This window comes from Hyaena hyaena, unplaced genomic scaffold (assembly GCF_003009895.1).
Source record: "Hyaena hyaena isolate Hyena2069 unplaced genomic scaffold, ASM300989v1 scaffold_28, whole genome shotgun sequence".
Lineage (NCBI taxonomy): Eukaryota > Metazoa > Chordata > Mammalia > Carnivora > Hyaenidae > Hyaena > Hyaena hyaena.
This window is the reverse complement of record NW_024080660.1, coordinates 3,593,062-3,617,242: the sequence shown is the minus strand read 5'-3', so window position 1 is coordinate 3,617,242 and position 24,181 is coordinate 3,593,062. Positions and strand designations below refer to the sequence as shown.

Below are 24,181 nucleotides of genomic sequence, written 5' to 3'. Positions count from 1 at the left end.
CCAGTGCCTTCTCCCTGGTCAAGAGGTGGATTCAAAGCCATGCCACTCCCTGTAGGAGTGATGACATAGCCCACACTTTTCACCTGCTCTTGAGATTTCAAGGTTTTTAACATGTGCTGTGGAAGAACAGGAACCTTTATACCACCAGTTGGTTATCTTCAATCTCAGGGATTTTCAAACGTCTTGCTTCTATTTTTTTTTTTTTTTTGAAGCAAATGAATACTTAATGAAAATAATTCTGTGTGAAGTCCAATACAGAAAACAAAAGATTTTTAAGAAGTGGGGTTGAAGTCAGGGTCTGGAGCCCTGTTTTCTGACTTTTCCTCTCACCTGTTGGGGTGATCAATAACATTGTTACAGGTAAACAATAAGGGAGGTAACAGGGAATTGGAATGGGTAGATGGAAAAATGGGGAAAATTTCTTCTTTAAGAGAACAAGGAACAGTCATCCGGCTAGTCTGCAGGGCTTCTAGAGTCTAAAGGGAAACCAGCATCCTGCATAAAGAGCTCAAAGGAAGAGGGGTCAGGGAGCCAGGTAGCACCATCTAGTGGCCTGGTGGCAGGGAGAAGGGTGCCAGAAAGCTCTTCAGATCCAGCCCTGGCTTCACAGAGTATGTAATACAATCACACAGATGCACCATCACCATTCACCCCAAGAGGAGGTGGTATCCTCATTTCCTGATGCTTGGTGCGTGAGCCATGTACGGGGAACAAGACATAGCTGGTGAAGAGGGTGCTGTGACAGCCATAGGCATTCTCCCCTCAGCCAATCAGCTCTTCCTCCCCCCAGTTTTCATCTCTCACAACCGTTGGGAAATGACTTCTGTACCCCTGTCCTAGGGGTGGAAGTTGTGGATTGAAGGGTCACTCTTTCTCACATCTTAGGAGTCCCAACCTGGCTGGGCCTAACATTAGGTATGAGGGCTATGGGCTGCTCTCTGGAGCTCAATGAATGGGCAGATAGAGACTCCATTTCTTCAGCTATATTCTAGAGTTTTCTGTTCTCTTTTCAGAAACCAGGGCAAGAGGAGGGATTAGCGCATCCTATAGAGAGAAATCTTAAAGATTTATCTACAGAAGGTTAGATAAATAACTGAATTCACTTGGAGATCTGGAATGGGGAAGTGGGGGGGTCTTCCAAGATGTGACTATTTCTTCTAGGATGTCCAAGTTAGAAGGTGCAGGTGGAGAAAGGGCAGGTGTGGCTGTATCTCTTGACTGATTTTCTATCTTTGAGGGTGCGAAGCATACCTTCCACTGGCAACTCTGTAAGAGCCCAGTGGGCTCTGTCTTCTGCTTAGTCTCTACCTTGCCATCGCGGGGACATCTGACACTAACCCTTCCTAACAGAAAGACATAATTTAAAAAGCACAGATGCTAGTTAGAAGGACAGGGGAAAACTAGATGAAAAAAGGAAATAAGAGACGAATCTGGAAGGACCAGAGCGAGAAGAGCAGGACTTACTTTGTTCTTTGACTGGCTTTGGGCCCAGAGAAATCTGTATCTACAGAAAACCTCACCTCCTCTATCTCATCCCAGAACACTTAGAGTTGGCTGAAAAGACAACAAATTACCGAAGTCTGGTCAACCTGCATAGGTTACAATCATGCAAACCATAGACAATGCAACTGATCTTTCTTTACTCCCCTGTTCTGGGGTTGGGGGGCCAGGGGGAGATTGGAAGTGAGGGAGAAAGAGATAAATAAAACACTCAAATATCTGAAGCTCACGATATACTTAATACATGGAGACTCCTTCCCCACCAAATACCTTAATAGCACTGTCAGCAAAGAGCCTTCTCTCGTCTCTCTGGGTGTCCCATTGGGGGAAGGTAAGGTGACCAGGAACAGGAAGGCATAAGCATTAGCAAGGATCCAGTCATTTACCGAAGGGAACGCCAGATCTTAGGTTAAACACTGACACCAGTCCAATGGACAGTCTGGTTGAGAAAGGGATTCCTAAAACCTTATGTGCAAAATAAAATGTGAAGGGCTGGCTATGGGCGAGACCGTCAAACTAGAGGAAAGGAGAAGCAAACGAGAACAAAACCAAGCAAAAGCTGCTCTTCAGAAATTCCTTTAAAAAAAAAAAAGTTGGAGTGAAGAAAAACATGTTATTTTGACCTTTGCATATACATTTCTCCTGCCCACATGTGAGTTCATTGATTCTCAGAGTTTGGCGTAAAGCCCCTGCAAAGTGAAATGTTGGGGACACTCAGCCCTGAGCATGTGAACTGAACACCTTCTTTTCTTCATACTCAGCTACAGCTTTTATGCCAGTATGGCCAGCTCATGACAGAGCAGTAGCCTAAAGGACCATCTTGGACACTGGCTCAATTATGAAAGATCTACCGGTAAGAACACTGCACGGGAATGGTAGCTCTCTTCATACTGTTTTTCAGGAGATTTGAAATTTGCCCTTAAATGAGGAGACTGCAGGGTTTTCATTGGCCTCACCTCACATCTAACCTTAGGAGATAAGGTTTGGGTTCCCAGGAGCAGGAGGAGAGGAGAGGAGCAATATATCCAAACAAAGCAAAACAAACAAACAAACCAAAAAACTGTAGTAAAGCAAAACAAACCAACACAAAACTCCAGGAAGAGACGAGCAATTCAGAGGAACAATCAGGAGACAGGATTATTGCCTTTAAAATGGTTATGGTTTAATAGTTTTTCAACATTGAGAAAAAAAATGAAAGGCACACAGCCTAATTTGGGAGTGGGATTTCTGTCCCATTTTTCTTCCCTTAAGTCAGAGATCAAAGGGAAAAACCAAAAGGAAAAGATAACCACGATTGGTTAAAGTGGATGCCACAGTTGGTTAAAGTGGATGCCACGTGCTCTCTGGTGGTCATTTTAGCAAATCATGCATCATAATAGACTATCACTCACTGCCCAGAGTAGGAGGCGGAACAGCAGCAGGAACAGAAGTGGTGGGGGGAGATCTGACTGGCGCAACTGTTACATAGGATGAGCTAGGAACATGTTTTACATCAAGGTGTTGACCCATGGTCTGTCGCTTTATGACTCCCTTAAAAGAGGCTCCCGTCTGGAATGTGTTAATTACGTCGATCTGCAAAGAATCAGAGAGTGAGACAGCTTTGCTCCACAGTCAGAGAGAGGTGAAGAAAGAGGCAAGGGGTGGGGAGGTGGGGTCCTGTAGGGTTGGGGGGGGGGGTTGGAAAGTGCTGGGAAAAGGGGACCGGAGCCGAGAGCAAGAGCGAGATTCCCTCATACACAAAGCAACAGTGAAGAGAAGGGGAAAACCGTTGATTGCATGTCACGCTTTGTTTAAGGAACAATTTGCCCTGGGGTCCAAATACCCAAACAGAAGCCAGTCTTCTCTTCCCTTTTAGCCTATGAGGGGCATTTTGGGTGTGTGGGTGTCCAAAAGTATCTAAAATTTAAAGGCACTTCTCCACCCCATGACTCCTAGCAGATAGTGACAGCATACTCATTGTGCTGACCTGTCCTCTGAAACAATAAGGCATGGGATAGAAAGCAAAGTAGAGATTACTGAATTTTGAGGCTCAGGGACCTCTAAACCAATTAAATCGACTACGCATCTTTGCAGGTTTTGCAGGAATCTAACTCCTGTGTTTCAAGCAAAAACAGGGGCATGAAACAGCCCACTCACGGGTGGCCAGGGTAGAGAGACTCCCGGGCTATGACTGCTAGGCTCACCTGCTTCTGGGTTCCTTTTCTGGGACACCCTCTCCTGGGGCTCAAATGGACAGAGCCCCTGAGAAGAGAGCGGAGGAATCCGGTGGCCAGCCTCTTTAGCGAGAATGTCACACCAGAGATCCTTAAATGTCTGACAAATGTCTGACGATAACTCGGTAGCTAGGTCCAGGGACGGGGAGGAGGAAGACTTGCTGGTCGGTAGTGGTTAGTGGCTCCGAGTCTAACCCCCTCAAGTGGCCTCTGGTTTTCCTTGCGCTACTTCTCAGAGACAGAGGTAATTCATGCCCTTTGGTTTCCAACAACGGTCTTGGTTGGGGGCCTGGAGCAGACCTACCATCCTTACCCCTGACCCCTACGTGACAGGGAACGAATCAAAAAGAATTCCTTTATCCATCAGGATCTGACTGGATCATCTCAAAAACACCCACGGGGCTTAATACCAAGGGCTGATTCCATTCATCTGGCTTCATTTCCCCAAGTGGGAAGGTGGGTCAGCAGATGCCTGGTGAGTCAGACTGTTGTTCTTATTTATAAAGCTTCCGAGAAGCCGTGAAATGTTTAGGGCTAGTTTCTGGATTCAGACCGAAGTCTGAGCTAAACTACCATCCCTTCATCACATTATATGGTGTTTAGTTCCAGGGGACCGAGGAGCCCGATCCTGCGGCAGGAAAGGGTTTGCATGTGGGGAGGATACGGCTAAGGTGAAGACACCTTCCTCAGTGCCTGTTAGTGTTACAAGGTCCCGACCTCCACAGTGAAAGTGGATCTCAGGGTTACCTTCCCGAGAGTCTAGCCCTTAAGTTTCCCCAGCTTCTGCTCTCTAGTGCTTTTGGGTCTCCCTAAACTAAAGGGACCAGGAAGGGACAATAGCTGGGGAACACCTGTCACCCCCCAAGTGTTCCGATGAGAATGACAGCAAGGATCAAAAATCGGATGGTGGGGGGTTTTGCTAGAACCCTGCTGAGGCCAACTGGCTGGTGCCAGGAGAGAGCTTCCAGCGTCTGTGATTCAGGTGAGCACAGTCAGCCTCATTTGCTTATGGGGTCAGGTGCACACCGCAATGGTGGTGGTGGTGGGGGGGGGTCTGGTCATGGTGGCATCTTCAAGGGCTGCCTTTGCTGCCTAGGCTTTCATGCCGTTCTGGCCCAGCTGCCTCAGGCCCCCGCAGGGAAAGGTAGTTTCCTAAAAGCTATGCAGGCAGTGAAACCGAACCGAGAGGTATAGAGTTGAGGGGATGGAAATCAGTAGTGGAAAGGGAAGGAAGATCCACGAATCTCAGCCCCCTGGGACAGAAGACTGGCAAGGGGCCAGGAGACGCTGGAACGAGGGAAACCTGGCTAAGAAAAAAAAAATCACATAGGAGGAGGCAGTGACCCTGAAGGGGAGAAAAGCAGACAGGTTATTTTGAAAGGAGCAGACCTGAAGGAAAGCACCGGGCCTTAGAGACAGCAGCCAATGGTAGCCTGGAGGGAGGGGTGGTTTTGGCAGGTCCCGTGGGAATTTCCCTCTCTGGGAGGAGGAGTCCCCGTGTGTCCCTAACTAGCCCTTTCTTCCCTTCCTTCCCATCTCCAGCTTTGTCTTTCCTGTGGGAGACAAGTTCCCAGCAGTCTTCAGTTGCGAAGATTCGTTTGATGTCTCTTCCCTTCGCGCTAAGGAGGTGGGCTTGACTAGGGAACTTTCTAAACCATCTGCAAGGCTAATTTTAGAGACTGAACTTGTTTCTGGGCTCTCCAGCCAACCAGCAGAGAGGACCAGGCCTGCTGCCTGGGGATGGGAAACCTCAGGACTAGTGCAACAAAGGCATGTGGAGCAAGGACGGGGCGAGCCACAGGATGGCCTGCCTAGACCAGCCCGCCTGCCCACCCGGAAGAAGGTGGTTACAGCTGCTGCGTGGAGAGCGAGGGACAAAAAGTTCCTGTAAGGCTTCACAGGCGGGGGGCTTAACGCAGCACCGACGCCATTTTACACATTTCGAGAAGTGAACAGGTTTGAGGGAATTATAGCTTCTTCCTTTTTGGGAAGCAAGGCTGAATCCTGCAAAAGATACTTAGGCACTGAAAGACTGTTGTCAGGTACATGCACTGAGGCATCAGATTCCCCATGGTAGCCTTAAAGTTTGAGCGGGGAAGATATAAGAGGGCACGTTTCTTTTACAAAGATCCCTCTGGAAGACGCTGCATTGCCTTAACAGCAGCTCGAGGGTGGACGTGCAGCGTCTGCTGGCGATGCTGACTGAGAGACACCGTCTCACTGCTTCCTCCTGAAGGGCAGGGAAAGACTCTGAACGTCTCCCACCTCGAGGTGAGGTCTGGTGTTCGCACAAGACCTTACTTGGGAGGCTTGGCGGCCCAATGGAGGGTGGCAAAATGGGCTTTAGAGCCAACCCGAAGCTAAAGGACTATGCTACCAGTTGGTGTCCCTGTGACTCTGCTCCTGGCTCCCGTTGTAGGAGCCTGTATAGAAACTGCCGCCCATCTTCCTTGAAGCGAGGGGGCCCGGGCCGCCCCACAGCAGTGAGCCTTAGGGAGGGAAGAGATGTCGGCCCTCAAGAACAGCCGCTGCCCTCCCAGCCCGGAGAGATTTCTTCTCCCAGAGGGAGGACAGGCCACTATTAAGAGTACCTGAGTCTGGATACGGTTCAGGCCCCGGAACCAGAGGATCTGGCCTCGGCGCAGCTCCATCTCTGCGTGGTCAATCTCATCCAGCCCCTCTGCATCCTTGGTGATCTCCTCTTTCGTGGTGCCATGCCCAGCCTCCTTCAGGAACTTCAGGGATTGCGTGGGTATTGAGGAGATGATCTGAGAACAGGCGGCAAAAGGGGAGACACCAGCATCAGGGCGAGAGAGCTGTCATGATCGGGCCCTTGGGTAGGTCAGTCTTCGCCCTATCACCCATGGTGGGGGGCCAGGCAAGCACTCTTCAGGGCCTACCAACGGGCAGACCACCAGGAAGGCCTTCTGTATTTGCGGACATACAAAGGAGAACGTATGTTCTAGTACCTGACCAGCCAGCCGCCTGGTTAGTTATACAGTTCATGCTCCTTCTGTCTCAGTTCTTCCTTTCCATTTTGCCACGTATCTTTTAAGGGAAGTAGAACTGCAATGCATGGTACATAGTAGGAAGGCATAGAGACCAGGGTCTGGGGACAGGATGGTCACACTGCATGTGTACGGGCAAAGGGAAGAAAAGAATGTGGGAAGGGAATGCCCCTCTACCAGTTAGCCACGGGCAAAGTAATTCCTGTGTCATGACACGGGGATGAAAGGCTACTAGAGGTTTCCTTGGTCTTGGGGTGAGGGAGGGGGCTGGACAGGCCAGGGAAGGAGGGACACAGGAGTATTATGAGAAGACATGGGGCAGTGGTTCGGGCCTGCAATTCAAGGTAAACCACGCGGGAAGCTCAATCACTTCCCCACAGACAGACGAGGGGCAGACAGGGCTCGCAAGAGGCAGGGACTGTATGAGCGTTCTGACATGGAGTCAAGTATTTTGAAATAGGAAGATATGTCCGAGTGCACCTTGTGGATGACTGGAAGGAGCTCTGGGATACGGAAGAGAGACCATTATCTGACACCAAGGCCACGTGGCCGCACATGAGATTAGACGCAGACGGGAGTTTCAGACAGTCGGTGAAACAAGGGAGCCTCACCCAGGTATAAAAGGGACCCCCTGATAAATAAACACCAACAGACAGACAGGATGGAGGGACTCATGTTAGAAACTGGGACAGCAATTAATTAGGGAGGCTTCTCAGCGATACGAGCAGGTTTATGGGGGAAGGATCTCTGGGGCCACTTAGAGCAAAGCCACTATCCAGACGGCCAGGTGCCAGTCAGGAGACTGGAGGTCTGCAAAGCAGAGCTGAGTCCGGGTCAGAGCTGAGGATGACAGGGACGTACAAAGTGGTGTGAGGGAAGGAACAAAACTCAACCAACCAGATGTGATAATATTATTATGATATTAATAGCTCACTTTTCCTGTGTACTTACAGGGTACTGGACACTGTTCTAGATCATAACTCATTGGCTGATTAACGATGATTAACAGTGATCCTGTTATCTTAAGTTGAGGAAGCTGATGCACAGAGTGGGTAAGGCACTTGCTCGAAGTGATTCCGTTTGTAGAAAGGAGATGTAGGATTCAAACCTGGGTAGCTAGTACCAGAGTCTGTGCCCTGAATGAACTGTGTGATCTATTGTTTCTCTAGAGGCCTTGTGAGTCTGGATTTATCTTAGGTGAGAGTCAGCCACTCAGCCCAGCAGCTCGTGGCCAGGCTATGGCTTCATTAAAGACTTCTGCTTGGTAAACAATTCTGCTTCTAAGACCCTCATTATTTTTTCTTTTTAGCAAAATCCCATTGAAAATTTCCACTCCCATCTCAGAGAAGCGAAAGGGTGGGCCCGCCTCTAGGCACGGTTAGAGAAGGGACCTAAAGCCCCTGAAGGGGTGGGCACTGATCGGTCCCCTCTGGGATCATGCAAGATGGGAAGGCCTTGAAAACTGTGGGAAGGAGAAGGGGAACGGAAGATCTGGGAGTCCCCGCAGTGCGAGTTCCTTCTCCTCTAGAGGAGGGGGGAGTTGGCTGGCTGGCTGTGTGGACCACGTGGTGAGCCTCTCGGCACTCACCTGGCCCCACAGCAGTTCTCCAATGCCGATGAAGAGACACCAAAACCACTGAGACAGGGTGAGCTTCGTACAGCTGAAGGGTTTGCCCCCGAATTCCACAATGAGAATCTAGAAGCGAGAAAGAGGCAGCCTTCCGTCAGGTTGATGAGTAACAGGTCATCCAGCCAAGGCCATCAGAGCCACAGCGACCCTTGCCCCGCGATCCCTGTGGTGCAAGCCCTGATCCGCTTGTTGGAGGAGAAAGTGGGAATCCAGATGGGGAGAAGGAAAGAGAGACACAGTCTTTATAGAGACTCCGATGAGGAGACAGATATTTTTACTGTGAATATTATTAAGGGAAGAGCTGATGGATCCCGGGGGGAGGGAGTGGGGGGCTGAAGCCTTCTTGTGACCAAAGCCAGTGGGTGACAAAGAGAAGGCAAAGTGAGAGAAGAGGAATCAAGGAGGGAGGCAAATAAGGGAGATGCTTGCTGCGGGAGGGGCAGGAGCCCTTTGTCCTGGGGTGAGCGCACAGTCCCCTGCATCTGCAGATGTTTTAGCGTACCTCTGACTAGGGCAAAAAGGACGGAACTCGGTCCTTTTACCACCAGGGCAGCCATGCCCTTGACCCCAGTTCTACGAGAGGAGCCCAAGTCAGGCTTATTGTCAACTGCATGTGTACCGTGTACCACTTCTTTTTCTCTGTGAATCGTGCAGCATTTTCTACCGCAGGTCCCTCATGAACAAAAGGGGCAGGGACAAGGAGAGACCCCATACAGCGTGTATTTGTATGTTGCTGGCAGGAGGCACAGAAAGGACCTCAGAGAGTGGCCCCGTCTTTAGTCGCTATGTGAAATTTCTTTGTTTTGGAAAGACAAGGAAAGGATCCCACAAGCCTTACTTTATTGGCCACCAACATGTTGCTTCGCACCGGGGCACCTGACCCAGCAGGCTCCAGTTCCAGAGCAATGTGCAAATGGGAGCCAACTGGGAATCCGAGAGTATTCAGTCTACAGCCTGAGTCCCCATCGTTCCCTCACTTCTTCTCCTGCATACTTGGGGAATCCCGCCCTCAGCTCCCGGCCTTTGCCCTCCCGGACCTCCTACCCCAACACCAGCTCGAGTCTCACCTGGCTGATGAACGTGCCCAAGACCACAGAGCAGAAGATGAGGTTGCGGTAGATGCCCGCAAAGACATTCCTTTCTCCATGGATCTTGCGGGAGTTAATTTCGTTGAAGAGCTGCATCAGCACAAAGGTGTTGAAAATAATGGTGTAGTGCTGGCTGGGTGGGGAATGTAGAGGCGCCTTCCTCCCACTATCAATGTCAAAGAATTTCTCACCTAGTGGGGAAAAAGGAAGCATGAGCAGCTTAAGCATGGTGTCAGTGAGGGCCCAGGTTGAGTCAGAATGTGTTGGCATGGCCAAACTGGTTGCCTATGGCTGATGTCCATCCTAACAGGTTAGTATCTGAGCTACGCTAGTTACCAAGTACATTAAGTGTTAGCTCTGGTCTCAACACATCTGACCCTCTTTCTCAGTTTGCTTCATTGATGTTGACTTCTTGTAGTGCAGCATGGTGGTAAAAGTGTGTCCCAGGGTCAGCAGACACAGGTTTGATCTCAGTGCCATTATTTACTCATTACATGACCTGAGCTCCAGTTTTACAATCTGTCAAAACAAAAAAGGCTATAGAAAGCCACCCTTGTGAAATTCTCAAGAGGAGGGCATCAAATAGCATAAAGTGCCAAGCACTGGGAGAAGAGGACACGTCCAGTAAGTGAAGTCATGTGCTCAGTTTGCCCCGATGCCACCTTCTTTCCCCAGACCATCCTCTGCCCCCGTCTCCATGTAGCACCCCGGCCGCTCGCCCCACCCCATCCCTGCCCTGGGCTCACCGGCAAAGACAAGGAAAAAGATGACAGTGAGCTGATAGACCGCGTGGCCCAAGATGTTCTTCATCATAGTACGCGAGATCAGAGGCTTATTTCGGCCATAGGGGCGACGCTTCAACAGAGACTCTGTAGGAGGCTCCGTGGCCAGGGCCAGTGATGCAAAGGTGTCCATGATTAGGTTAACCCACAACATCTGCACGGCTTTCAGTGGGGAATCCTGGTGGGAAGAAGAACCAGTCCTTTTAGCTCTACTTGGAAACCACCCCCTGCCTTACTCATCGGCCTCACCTTTGCCCCTGCAATGGCCTCGCTGCCACTATCCACCTCGACTTTGGATCTGGCCATTGATTAGCTGAGGGACCTTGAGAAAGTTACTTAACTTCTTTGAGCCTTGGGTTCCTCACCTGTAAAATGGGGAGAATACCCATTCTGCAAGGTTGTTTTTGAAGCAGAGAGAGAACACGTGAGTACCCATCATGGCGGCTGACATGTATGCACTAATTAATGGTAGATAACTTAGCATCCTTCCAGGTGGGCAGATGGAGACTTGGCAGAGCCACCTCCTGCCCCAACACCACCGGGGAGACTCTAATCCTTAATCCTTAGTAGACAGCACGCTGCCTCACCCCTCCCATCTCGGCCCACCGCGCACCCCGCTCCTGCACCTGAGTGATACAGGCTCCAGTGAAGGCCACAATCACGGCCACCACATTGACGGTGAGCTGGAACTGCAGAAACTTGGAGATACTGTCGTAAACGTTCCGCCCCCACATCACCGCCTTCACAATGCTGGTGAAGTTGTCGTCTGTTAGGATGATGTCTGATGCCTCCTTTGCCACATCCGTGCCTGCGATACCCTGCGGAAGAAGGAGGAGAACAGTGAGGAGCTGGATAAAGCAGAGCTTTTCTACGTTCTGGACCAGGACTACAGCTCCTGACCTCCAAGAAGCTTCCGGACCAGGCCTGAACGCCAGAGGGCGCACTTGCCTTGCAAATGCTAATAACCAAGCCGGCGTATTTTGAGTTCTCTCCTCCAAAAAAGATCAAGGGAAAATGTGTCGTTGTCAATTCACAGAAAACAGGCTGGGGCCTGATGCCACCGTGTTAGTCCTGAACCCGGGCTGGAAATGACAGTTATCTTTGATATTCCTTTCTCCCTTCCCTCCTTAGACTCCCCCGCCTTAGACATGAAGGATGGATAGAGAACACCTCCTATCTATTCTACCACCAAATTCTTACATTTCTTTCTTTCTTTAAAGATTTTATTTTTAGGTCATCTCTACCCCCAACGTGGGGCTCGAACTCACAACCCTGAGATCAAGAGTCGCAAGCTCTACTGACTGAGCCAGGCAGGTGCCCCTAAATCCTTATATTTCTTTTGCTGCTGCTGCTGCTGCTAGTGTCTCACTCAAACCTTGTCCCCCTCACACCTCTAAGTCACCTTACTTTTTTTTCCCAGGAGGAGTAGTCTGGCAGCACAGTTCAAATGTCCTATTCTTGTTCAAAATCCTGTTCCTGGGGAGCCACTAAAGGTTTCTGAAGAGACATAATCAATGATGGTTGAAAGCTGTGCTTTTAGAAACAGTACCGTTTCTAGACCGATAGTCAAAGCCCTCAATGGGCGAACTCGGATGGATTCATTTTCCAGCCTACTCCCATCTGATCTTTCTGCTCAAAACCCACTGGTATATTCACAATTCCTTGAATCTCTCATTCACTTCCAGAGTGTAGACTTCTACTTACATCATTTCCCTAAACTGGAACATCCTCCTTCCTCATCTATTTATTTTTTTATTTATTAAAAAATTTTTTTTAAACATTTTATTTATTTCTGAGAGAGAAAGCATGAGAAGGGGAGGGTCAGTGAGAGAGGGAGACACAGAATCTGAAACAGGCTCCAGGCTCCGAGCTGCCAGCACAGAGCCCGACGAGGGGCTCGAACCCACAAACCGTGAGATCATGACCTGAGCCGAAGTCGGATGCCCAACCGACTGAGCCACCCAGGCGCCCCCCTTCCTTGTCTATTTAAATCCTATCGATCATTCATAGTCCTTGCGGTTAAGCCCTACTTGCTTTGCAAAACCATCCCTAACACCACCAGCCCCATACTTCTACCCCAAGTCTTGCAGATCCCACAATCCACAGAGTAGTGTATTCATTCATTTGGCTTCTAGTAGTAGATGATTCGTTCTCTTTACCCTGTAATAATATATTCCCTTTCAGACTGCAATAAACAAATAGCTGTTATAGACTGTATCATTCCGTGTCCCCCATCAAAAGGTTCTCTGATACATCCACACAGTGCCATATTATGAGCTGTAAAAAGAAAGGAGAGGAAAAAAAGGAAGGAGGAGTATATATACTTACTACTATGGAATAATCTCCCAGTTACATGAATTGAAAAAGCGAAGAGTATGGTATGGATATAAATAAGGAGAGATAGTTGTATAGATAAATACCACTTAGCTAAGAGGATGAGATGCACATATATTACACGTTTGATTATATTTTAAAGGAGCAAACAGAAGGATACTCCAAACACAAAAGAAATAAGTTACTTAGGGTTAAGAGGGGAGGCAACGGGGTGGAGGTAAACAGAAGTTGGATTTCTTGGAATAGACCTTGTTTTGTATATTTGACTTTAGAACTATAGAACTACTTTCTGTGAATCTAAAACAAAATGAAGTTTAAGAAGCAATTTCTAAAATGCAAAGGAACATGATATAAATGAGCTGATATAACCAGTTGGTAACACAACTATACGAAGGAAAAATGTTCCAAATGACTGTTTGAAAGACATAGAACCTAGTAGGATATAGCTCCAGGATAGAAAAAGAACTGTAAGAAAAATCTTGAACTGTTTGTAGGAGAGTAATTGTATTATTATTGCTAGTTTGAGACTATTACCTATATTTTAGGGTAAAGCAAGTTATGATTATGTTAATGACATTAGGAATCGGAATTTTCAGCTTAAGAGATATAAATATGAAGTCAAGGAAGTGAGGGGTGCCTGGGTGGCTCAGTCGGTTAAGCGTCTGACTTCGGCTCAGGTCATGATCTCGTGGTTTGTGGGTTCCAGCCCCGCGTCAGGCTCTGTGTAGACAGCTAGCTCAGAGCCTGGAGCCTGTTTCATATTCTGTATCTCCCTTTCTCTCTGACCCTCCCCTGCTCACACTGTCTCTCTCTCTCTCTCAGAAATAAATAAAACATTAAAAACATTAAAAAAAATAAAAATTAAAATCAAGGAAGTGAAATAGAATCAGTAACAGAGTTCTGTAATTCTAAATTTGCATTGGAAATACTGATATGGATTCATGAAGTATTTTACTTTAAAACAAAGAAACACAAAAAAGAGACATAAGAGATCTATTTCCTAGCTTTGCCCACTGAAAAGATCTAGAAACAATGATTTACTCAGTAGTAAGGAACACTCTGACATTTAGACTGTGTTCTCTAAATACCATTTCTCACTAAAATAGCAGGACTCTTTTGAGAAATGGAGGATTCCAGGTAGGACGAGAAATATGCATGATGATTTTGGAACATTTTATCATTTGAACTCACAAACTGAGATCATGACCTGAGCCGAAATCAGACACTCACCCGACTGAGCCACCCACGAGCCCCTTTTTGGTTGCTTTTGAAGAGAGCACGCCAAACACAGATTACTTCTTGAATATCCTTCTACTGCTCAAAAATCACCAATAGCGCAACACATATGGGAGGCTTATAATCATAAGCTCCTGAAGTGTGAGAATGACATTTGCAATCCGGGGGCTTCTACATTTGCTGGAATATCAGAATGAACCAGTGTGCCTGCTAGCGAAAGCCAAACATGTCTGGGACCCACCCAGATGCTACTGAATCAAGACATCCAACTGTGGAAGCTTGGAATACGTGATTTTAAATAGACTTTCCCAGTGATTCTGACGCTCTCGGCCTCACGAGGGTAAAGCAAAATGATGGACAGTGCTGGCGACAGAATACATGCTTCATATACGAAACGCATGCAGTGTGCCCAGGTGGGCAACAGCACCATGTTGGGGGCAGGTTTCAGTTGGTTTTGCTTTCCTGCGTGATGATGCATCATGGTTTCCCTGTCAGTGTCGCCTACTCTTCATACTTGATGGCTCTCCCATTACACACACTTTTACTGGCCAGGCCAGTAGGAGAAACAGAGTTAGAAGAAAGTGCACAATGTGGGACGTGGAGCCACAGGGAGACTGTCCTGGCTTCCTGATGGAGACAGCGGCCTGCAGGCAGAGGGACAGCGTGCTGAGCTGCTTACCATGGCGAAGCCAACATCTGCTTTCTTCAGAGCCGGCCCGTCATTCGTGCCATCACCAGTGACAGCCACCACCTGTCGTTGTTCCCCAATAGTGCTGTCAATGATGCCTGGGAAAAACAGACAAGCCCCAGTGAGTCGACAGGTGCTAGCTCAGCCCTCTGTTCCCCAACGAAGGTGCTTCTTGGGTTTTCCTCCCTGGTCCCTCACTCGATAGCAGATTGAAAGTGTAACCATCCTTCTGAGCCCCGACAGATCCGTCAGCTCCTGAGAAGCTGCTACTGGTGTGCCCTGCTCTGTGCAGGCATCTGGGGTAAGGAAGGGCTAGAGGAACACCTTGTCCAGCCTTCACCATGGCAGCAGGCCTAAAAACACAGGCGAGTTATAAACAGAAGTCCAGCTATTCGCTGAAAGCAATCCCAGGAAGGGGTGAAGAGCAGGGGAGGTGGGCTGATTGGGCGTTGGGCAGCCACTCTGGCAACCAGAGCGGACAGTGCACTCCTGCCCCCTGGTGGTTGGAGGAGAGCAGTGGCTCAGCCTCGAGGGCACTTTGAAGAGGGAGAAAGGTCTGGAAGCAGCCAGGCCCAAGCCACAGGCATTACGGACTCAGAGGGCTGGAGAGGATCCAGAAGATCCAGAGAAGGAAACTGAAACCCACAGAAGGGAAAGGCCTTGCGGGGTCCCAAAGCCAGCTGGGGAGGCCCAGCCCATCGTTCCGTTTCATCTCAGCCAAGGAGGACCACATACTCCCTGAGCAGGAAGAGGAAGAAGAACAACTTGAGGGGAAGAGTTAAAGCAGAAAATGATACTTCCCAGGATGCTGGCTTCTTCCAGCCAAGGAGAGGACAGGAGAAAGATCAGGGGGTCAGACCTGGACACCAGCATGCACACACAGGCACAGTCTACATGCCCATATGTGATAACTGGGTGCCCTCTCTCTGGCATCCAGGCTGGTGCCAAAGTGTGAGAGTGTGTGTGTGTGTGTGTGTGCGCGCGTGTCTGTGTGTACCATCTCCCTTTCTACTTTGTTCTTTCCTTCTTCTCTGTGCTGAGGTTCTACAGCACCATCCTAGGGCTGTGAATTATTTCCGAGGTGGCACTTTGACCTATGAGTCTGTCTTCACCAGGTAGCCTGTCTGCGGCCCTAAGGCAGCTGGTATTTGGTGGAGAAGACACCAACTGATTTGACGACAGAGACCTAGGGGTTGATCTGTACCACCTCCATTTATCAGCTGGCCCATATGGGTAAGTCACTCGTCTTCTCAGCCTTGAACTTCCTTACCTGCAAAACGGGAATCATTTAACCTGCCCTGGTTGGCGAATAAGATACGATGTTTAAAAACCACTTTATTACACGTGTGGACTATAGGTTTTTGCTAAATTGTCTGTTCCTCTCCCCCCTGCCCCCCAACCCATGAGCTGGATCTCCTGGGAACTCTCTATTCAGGACAGGAGAGTTGCTTTGGCCAACAGTTCTTGTCCGCCGCCGCCTCAGCCTGCCGTCTTCTGCCCCAGGTACCTGGTCAGGAGGCGAGCTCACCTTTCACCAGTGTGTGCTTGTCAGTGGGGGATGATCGTGCCAAGACTCGAAGCTTCGGCCAGATCTTGTCCAGCTTCTCTTGCTCCACCTGCCAACCGCAGACCACACCAGGTCAGTCAAGCCCAGAACCATCAGCCAGAAGGAGCTCACTTCTCCCCACGCTCTGGGATTCTGGGGTTGCTGGCATTCCATGGCCCGGAGCGGCTGTTTCCATGGCCTCCAGGGGAGATGAAACATCCAGCTGAGTCTCCTAGGGCAGGTTCACCGATGGTGAACATTCAGGCCCCGTGTGTTTTCGTTTTCCTCCCAGTTCCCTACTGGGGAGCCAATCCCCTGTTTCTTGGAGCCTTGACAAGAGGGGGGCCGGGGTGGGCTGTAGGCTCCAGTGGCTAAAGTGCTCTTGGGTCTTAGGTTTGCTTTCTCAGTAGACCAGGAATCTCTGGTCTGCTTCACACCCAGACCACATCCTCTTACAAACCTGTGCCACCGTTAGTCACAGGGTGGTGACACAGGGGGGTGACACAGGGGGGTGACACAGGGGGGTGAGGTGGAGAGAAATCAGCACGAAAGCACTCCTTGAGTGAAAAAAAATAGGGAGGATGTGAAAAGTTAGCAATGCTGTCTCAAAAGGTAGCTTATGAAGGAAGATAACGAGGAGAAAGAAAATTCCCCATTCTACCCCGAGTAGCTTTGGTAGAAGGAACATCTTGCTGTGAATAGATTTGTTTAAAAACCATCCCCTTGGCTCCCTCTCTCTCTGACACTCCCCTGCTCACGCTGTCTCTCTCTCTCCTAGAAATAAATAAAACATTAAAAAAAAAACAAAAAACCCATCCCCTTGGGGGTACAAGGCCTCACAACTCCCCTACCTGCTACTTGGGATGTTGCCCGTTTCATGAAACCATTTAATAAAGCCGATTAGAACTTCCCAAAAAACCCCAAAACCAAACACAAACAAACACACAACAACAACAAAACCCAGCTGCTCTCTGACATGTGGCCCAGATGCGCCACACGAGGGCCGGCCTCCTCGCCCGTGACTCACCTCGCCTTTCTCGTTGCGGATGAGTCGGTTGAACTCTTTGCCTTCTAAGCACAAGAAGTCATCCCCAGGTGTAAGAATGCCACATTTGGTGGCGATGGCCCGGGCTGTGTTGATGTTGTCACCGGTCACCATTCTGACAGTGATGCCGGCTCGTTTGCATTTGGCGATAGCTTCCGGTACCTAGGGAGGTGGGGTGGCAAGGCCTGCTAGGCTGTCCCCGTTCAGGGTCCCTTCACTGTGCCCAGGAGACAGGTACCGCAGGAGCAGGGCCATGGGGCGCTGGCTACATCAGTCATTTTTATATTGTTCGGTGCCCCCTCACTTTCTGTCCTACCCATAGTATGACATTTGAATTTGCCTTATTGTAACTTGAGTTGAAGTAGAAATTTGCTTCAGGAGCTGAGTGTGAAAGCTTACTCTCCCTAAAATCTAGACTCCTTAGCAGGGTGTATATATAACCCTTTGAGATTTGGCCACTGTCTTCCTTCCTAACAGAAATTTCTGCCATTCTCCACCCCCCTGGCCCATACTCCAACCATATCAATTCTTTGGAGTATGCTTCCAAATGCATGCTACCCTCTCATGCCTGTGGGCCTTGATAACTAACAGTCCATCTGTCTGAATTTCTTACAAGCAGAGACTTTTTCCAATGCCTTAGCATCTAGAATAGTGTCCAGCTACCCTAGGAGGGCTCAACAAGAATGTGTTGATTCAAAGATGGCGGCCAGAGGCGAGCTTGGTGTCCCAGTTAACTCAGCCTCCTGGCTGTTCTAGGTACCAAATCATAAGCTCAATAAAACCTATGTTGCTCACCCCCCAAACAGCATTAACCATCACAATGGCACCTTCTATTAGCTCAGCACTCTATAGCAGTTTTGTGAAGCCAGAAGCATGGGAACACCTATCCCTGTAAGTGAGAAGTTGTTAGGCAACTTGCCTGGGGTCACAGCTAGAAATGGACCGAGTACTCCAGTTCCTGTAACTCTTGGGTGGCTTCCCATTAGAGCATGCTCAGACTGCACATGGCCTGGGGGCTGTTGGAAGACTTCCATTCATGTTTTCTTACCCGTTTGCCAAGCCAAAGCCTCACCTCTGGGCGCACGGGGTCCTCAATGCCCACCACTGCGACGCAGGTCAGTTCGGTGAGGATCTCATTCTCATTGTCCCATGGGGGTTCTCCGTCATTGAAATCCCGGTAAGCTATGCAGAGAGTTCGGAGGCCCTCCGAGGCCATGGGCTCGATGACAGTGCGCACCATCTCATCTCGGTCCTTGTTCTTGAACGGCACTGCTTCCCCTTTCTTGTCCAGGATTCGATTACACCTGGGGAGGCACACACGTTCAGGAAGCAGCACTCCCTTCTCACCCAATAAGTCTCTATAGTCACTTGCAGACATTCTGCCAACTCTGCATGACTTCTAAAGACACTGTTCCAAGGCCTGAAATCTCTCTCCATCCTCCAGCTGAGTCCCTTTTTCCAAGGTAGGTTGGTGTGTAGGTGGAGAAGGTGCAGGTAAGCACAAGGTGTGGCTCTCCCCTATCATCTGTCCCTACCCATATGTGAAGGTGACGCCAAGAGTCATTTGTGGATCACTTGCTCTTCTGAACTTCTCAAAGGTGAAGAGACATGTTTAATTCCCATGATCTAGAATGGCACTCAATGCATAGGGCGTGTTCCACAGGAATGTGCTTATTGAAAGAAAGTGGCTGATTAGCAGCCAAATAGAGGCACTGGTGAATTCAGCTACTGGCCTTATACCTACCGCTAACCTTAAAGGACCTGTGAATAGCCTAGCCACTTTGATTAAATCATGCAGCTTTCTATAATCAGAATTGAGCACAAGAAGGAAAACAAAACACAGAACTACCAATTCTAGTACTTGCTGTGTGCCAGGCATTTTATGTGCAGGCATACCTCGTTTCACTGCACTTTGTACATACTGTTTTTTGTTTTTTTTGTTTTACAAACTGAAGGTTTGTAGCCACCCTGCATCAAGCCAAGTCTGTCGGCACCAATTTGCTCACTTCCTGTGTCTTGAGTTACATTTTGGTAAGTTTCACAATATTTTAAACTTTTTCATTATGATTATGTTTGCTATGGTAGATCTGTGATCAGTGAGCTTTGATGTTACTATTGTAATTGTTTTGGGACACCAAGACTCGCACGCATATAAGACAGCAAATATAATCGATAATGTTGTGTGTGTTCTGACCCCTCCACTGCCCAGCTCTTTCTTTCCCCTTCTCTCTTTCTCTCCCCAGGCCTCCCTATCCCCTGAGAGACAACAATACTGAAATTAGGCCATTAATAACTGTACAGTGGCCTGTAAGTGCTCAAGTGAAAGGAAGATGTGCATGTCTCTCACTTTAAATCAAAAGCTAGAAATGATTAAGCTTGGAGAGGAAGGCATGTTGAAAGCCGAGAGAGGCTGAAGGGTAGGCCTCTAGTGTCAAATAGCCAAGCTGTGAATCCAAAAGAAAGTTCTTAGAGGAAATGAAAAGTGCTGTTTCCGTGAAACCCAAATGGTAAGAAAGTGAAACAGTCTTATTGCTTATATGGGGCAAGTTCCAACGGTCTGGGTAGAAGATGAAACCGGCCACAACAGTCCCCTAACCAAAGCCCAATCCAGAGCAAGGCCCTAACACTCTTAAATTTTATGAAGATAGCAGAGGCTGGGTCACGAGGTTTAAGGAAAGCAGAGATCCCTCTAATATAAACTTGGAAGGCAAGTGCTGATGTAGAAGCTGCAGCGAGTTATCCAGAAGGTCTAGCTCCTATCATTAAGGAAGGTGGCTAAGCAATAGATTTTCAATGTAGATGAAACAGCCTCATACTGTAAGAAGATGCCATCCAGAACTTTCATAGCCAGATAGAAGTCAGTGCCTGGGTTTCAAAGTTTCAAAGGAGAGGCTGACTTTCTCATTAGGGGCTAATGCAGCTGGTGACTTTAAATGGAAGCCAATGCTCATTTACCATTCTGAAAATCCCAAGGCCCTTAAGAATTATGCTAAATCTACTCTGTCTGTGCTCTATAAACAGAACAACAATGCTCGGATGGCAGCACATCTGCTTATAACATGGCTTTCTGAATATTTTAAGCCCACTGTTGAGAGCTGTGGCTCAGAGAAAGATTCCTTTCAAAATGTGACTGCTCATTGACAGTACACCTGGTCACCTGAGAGCTCTGATGGAGATGTCCAGAGAGATTAATGTTGTTTTCGGGGCTGCTAACACAACATCCATTCCGCAGCTCATGAGTCAAGGAGTAATTTCAACTTTCAAGACTTATTATTTAAGAAACGCATTTTGTAAGGCTATCGATAGAGATTCCTCTGATGGATCTGGGCAAAGTAAATTGAAACCTCCTTCCAAATGCAATTAAGAACATTCATGATTTATGGGAAGAGGCCAGAATATCAACATGAAAAGCAGTTTGAAAGAAGTTGATTCCAACCCTCCTGGATGACTTGGACCCTCCTGGTTCAAGACTGCAGAGGAGGAACTCATTGCAGATGTGGTGGAAATAGCACGAGACGTGGAATTAGCAGTGAAGCCTGAAGGCAAGACTGAATGGCTATGATCTCAGGATCAAACACAAACAGAGGAGGAGTGGGTTCTAGCAGATGAGCAAAGAGAGTAGTTTCTTGAGATGGAATCTACTCTTAAAGAAGATGCTGTCAAGATCGTCGAGGGACAATAAAGGATTCAGAATAGTACATAAACTTAGTTGATAAAGCAATGGCAGGGTTTGAGGGGAAATAACTCTAATTTTGAACGAAGTTTGTCTATGGGTAAAATGCTATCAAATAGCATCTCATGCTATAGAGAAACTGTAAATGAAAAGAGTCAATCTTTTTCACAGTCTTATTTTAAGAAACTGCCACAGCCACCCCAACCTTCAGTGCCCACCGCCCTGGTCAGTCAGCAGCCATCAACATTGATGCAAGACTCTCCACCAGCAAAAAGATTATGATCACTAGGCGCGCCTGGGTGGCTCAGTCAGTTAAGCATCCGACTCTTGATTTTGGCTCAGGTCACAATCTCACGGTTCATGGGATCGAGCCCTGTGCCAGGCTCTGCAGAGAGCCTGCTTGGGACTCTTTCTCTCCCGCTCTCTCTGCCCCTCCCGAACTCATGCACACACACACTCTCTCTCTGTCAAAATTAATCAATGAGCATGAAAAAAAAAAAAGATTATGATCACTAAAGCTCAGATGATGGTTAGCATTTTTTAGCAATAAAGTATTTATAAAGTATGTTATTTTTTTTAACCCTTAGTAGATTACAGTCTAGTATGAGCTGTATATCCTGGGGAACAAAATGATTCATTTGCCCCACCGTACTGTGGTGATCTAGATCCGAACTCACTATGTCTTTGGTAGGCCAAAGTACATTGAACCATTTAATCATAGGAACCCCATGGGTATTAGTCTGTTTTCAGGTTAGCAAATGAAAGCTTGGATCACTGAGGCCTGAATCCCGCCTGGGTTATCTTAGCTGTATCACCTTGAGCAAGTTACCTGACATCTCTGGACCTCTGTTTTCTCATCTGTAGAACAGGGATACTAACAGTATCTACTGCACTGAGTTGTGAAGATTAAACAGAACAGGCCACCTAAGGCACTTGAGAACTGCTTGGCCTGAAGAAGTGCTCAGATATGAGTCCTGATGTCACTACTTGCAAGGGGGGCTCATGTATCATTCGGATGGGATCAGCATGGCGCAGGTGGCCCAGACCTTCCTGGGGGGAGGATTTCAAAGGGAAGGAGAAGCGGGGGAAGGGGTGCTCACTTGCGCAGGATGATCTCCGAGGCGCCCTTGCTGTACATGCGGTAGCCACCATTGGGTTTCTCGACAACCGTGCTCATTGATTTGCGCACGGAGTTGAAGGTGTACACCTTGTAGAGCTTCTCCTCGGGCACTTCATTGCGCACCGCGTGGTAATCCTGCTTCAGGTCTGTGACAAAGCCCAGCAGAGCACACTCGGTCTTGTTGCCCACCTGGCGTGGCAGACCTCCCTCCTTCTCCGGAGGCTGAGAGAAAAATCATATGTGACATTGAGTTATGTGCCTCAACTAGAGAGCGAGTTGAGGAAGGAAATGACAGAACTTCCACGTGTATACCGGGAGCCCGGGAGGGAGACAGCAATTGTTTTTTCCCCAGGTGTAAGCAGGCAGTGGGCAGTGGCGCCCCTGGCCCCTGGGCCATCCAGGGCTTAGGGATATTTTAGTTTACCCCAGGGGGTGGTGCCAGTGTCTCACCCTGTGTGGGTCTCATTCTAACACCCTCTCTGAGATTCTGGAAAATATGTACTTTGTGCTACCAGAATGAGGTCTCTCCTAGAGATATTGCCATCATATGGTGATTGGTGGGCGTTTCTTAGCCATAGATTTCTACCTGCCTCCCCACCGCCAGTCTCCTCCCATGGATCATTCCCTAGTCACGTCAGACATGATCAGTGAGAAGGAAGAACTGTGATGTGGGATGGCCATCCAAGGAGAATAAACAAGAGAAAATCTCTCTGTCCAGAGATTACTGGTCCCCTCCAGCCACCCATTCTAAGTGTCCAGGCAAAGGAAGAGCTTACCAGAATCTTGGAGGTATAGGCACTGTTGATAGAAATGCCATTGACAATAAGGTCCAGGACCTTCGGCAGGAGGGCATCAGGGCTTGGGATCTGATGGTAATGGGTGTCTCCAATATAAGCCTGTACCACGGTCATGCGGTTCATGGTCAACGTGCCTGTCTTATCAGAGCAAATGGCTGTGGCGTTGCCCATCGTCTCGCAAGCATCCAGGTGCCGTACCAGGTTATTGTCTTTCATCATTTTCTACAAAGGAGATGAGAACAGACTTAAGAGGGAATCAATATAGGTCAAAGGCCATGTTTTAGCCAGCACGTAACCCCCTCTCATCCTCTCATTGGTACAGAAATGCAGGACACCACTTTTGCGAATCTTCTTCAGATTCTACTGGCTTCCCTAAACACTGATGCAGCTGATTGAGAGGGTCTTCCACTTCCGAGCAGCGCCAGTGGCTTCTGGCCTTGTGAGGCACCACTGGGGGTCTGTGGAGATGGCTCAGCCTTTCCCCCAATACTATGTGGCACCCTCCCTTCCCAACTCTGTCCTAAAAGCAGAGCCAATATCGTTCTGGTCTCACCTTCACAGAGTAGGCCAGGGAAATGGTGACGGCCAGCGGCAGCCCCTCGGGCACAGCCACCACGAGCACGGTGATCCCAATGATGAAGAACTTGACAAAGTACTGGATGTAGATGGGGGTGCACTCGGGTAGCCATGCTCTTCGGTGGACCACGAAGTTGTCAATCACAAAGTACAGGATCAGGATGAGAACGGTGATGGCAGACATGATGAGGCCTGTCCAGGAGACAAGTCACCTGAACCCAGGCTCCAGGGCGTTCCCAGAGCCCCGGCAAGGGGTGGGCTGGCATAAGTTATGGCCTTTGCTACCAATGTTTAAAACCACTATCTCTAGGGAGTCGTATCCAAATCCCCTATCCATTCTGTTGCTTATACGTTACTGTGCAGGAGGGGAAAGATGCTGCTCCACCTTCCACAGACACAGGCTCTAGTCTCAGCGCTGCACTAACTTGACCCGTGGCTTTGGGCTGGGCTTTGTCCCTGTCTGGGCCTGTTTCCTCATTTATAAACAAGGAGTTGATCTAGTTTTCTAAAACAGCATTTTATTGGGGATGCCTGGGTGGCTCAGTCAGTTGAGCATTTGGCTCTTGATTTTGGCTCAGGTCATGATCTCAGGGTCATGGGATCAAGCCCCATGTGGGGCTCTATGCTGAGTGCAGAGCCTGCTTAGGATTCTTTCCCTCTTTCTCTACCTCTCCCCTGTGCATGCGTGTGCGCTTTCTCTCTCTCTCTCTCTCTCTCTCTCAAATACAAAACAAAACAAAACAAACCCTCCAAAACAAAAAAAACCCCAGCATTTTATGATTCTATCTCAGACCTACCCTCTTCCCACCGTTCATAATGTAGTGACTGTTACCTACCCATTTCCTTGCAGTTTATCAATTAAGTAAGGCTTCTCCCCTATCAGTTCACAACTTGTTCACAGTGATGTCCTTAAGGTCACCTACATGGCTAACCTTTAGAACAGTG

The 24,181-nt window shown here is 48.5% G+C and overlaps 1 protein-coding gene across 3 annotated transcripts in view; it reads right to left on the bottom strand.

Moving 5' to 3' along the window:
- The window catches only part of ATP2B4 (ATPase plasma membrane Ca2+ transporting 4), a 96,349-nt gene that overhangs the window by 6,566 nt on the left and 65,602 nt on the right, over positions 1–24,181 (bottom strand). Inside the window, exons 9-21 of one of the 3 annotated variants that reach the window (XM_039227537.1) lie at positions 23,214–23,428; positions 22,640–22,882; positions 21,844–22,085; positions 18,143–18,374; positions 17,053–17,232; positions 16,008–16,095; positions 14,471–14,577; positions 10,848–11,039; positions 10,186–10,399; positions 9,419–9,630; positions 8,310–8,417; positions 6,305–6,481; positions 2,965–3,072 (exon numbers count right to left, since the gene is read on the bottom strand). In XM_039227537.1, the coding sequence (XP_039083468.1) occupies positions 2,965–3,072; positions 6,305–6,481; positions 8,310–8,417; positions 9,419–9,630; positions 10,186–10,399; positions 10,848–11,039; positions 14,471–14,577; positions 16,008–16,095; positions 17,053–17,232; positions 18,143–18,374; positions 21,844–22,085; positions 22,640–22,882; positions 23,214–23,428 (2,318 nt within the window). Of the gene's footprint in view, positions 1–2,648; positions 3,073–6,304; positions 6,482–8,309; positions 8,418–9,418; positions 9,631–10,185; positions 10,400–10,847; positions 11,040–14,470; positions 14,578–16,007; positions 16,096–17,052; positions 17,233–18,142; positions 18,375–21,843; positions 22,086–22,639; positions 22,883–23,213; positions 23,429–24,181 lie in introns of those variants that run through there. The other 2 variants (XM_039227536.1, XM_039227535.1) reach the window with 2 other exon arrangements.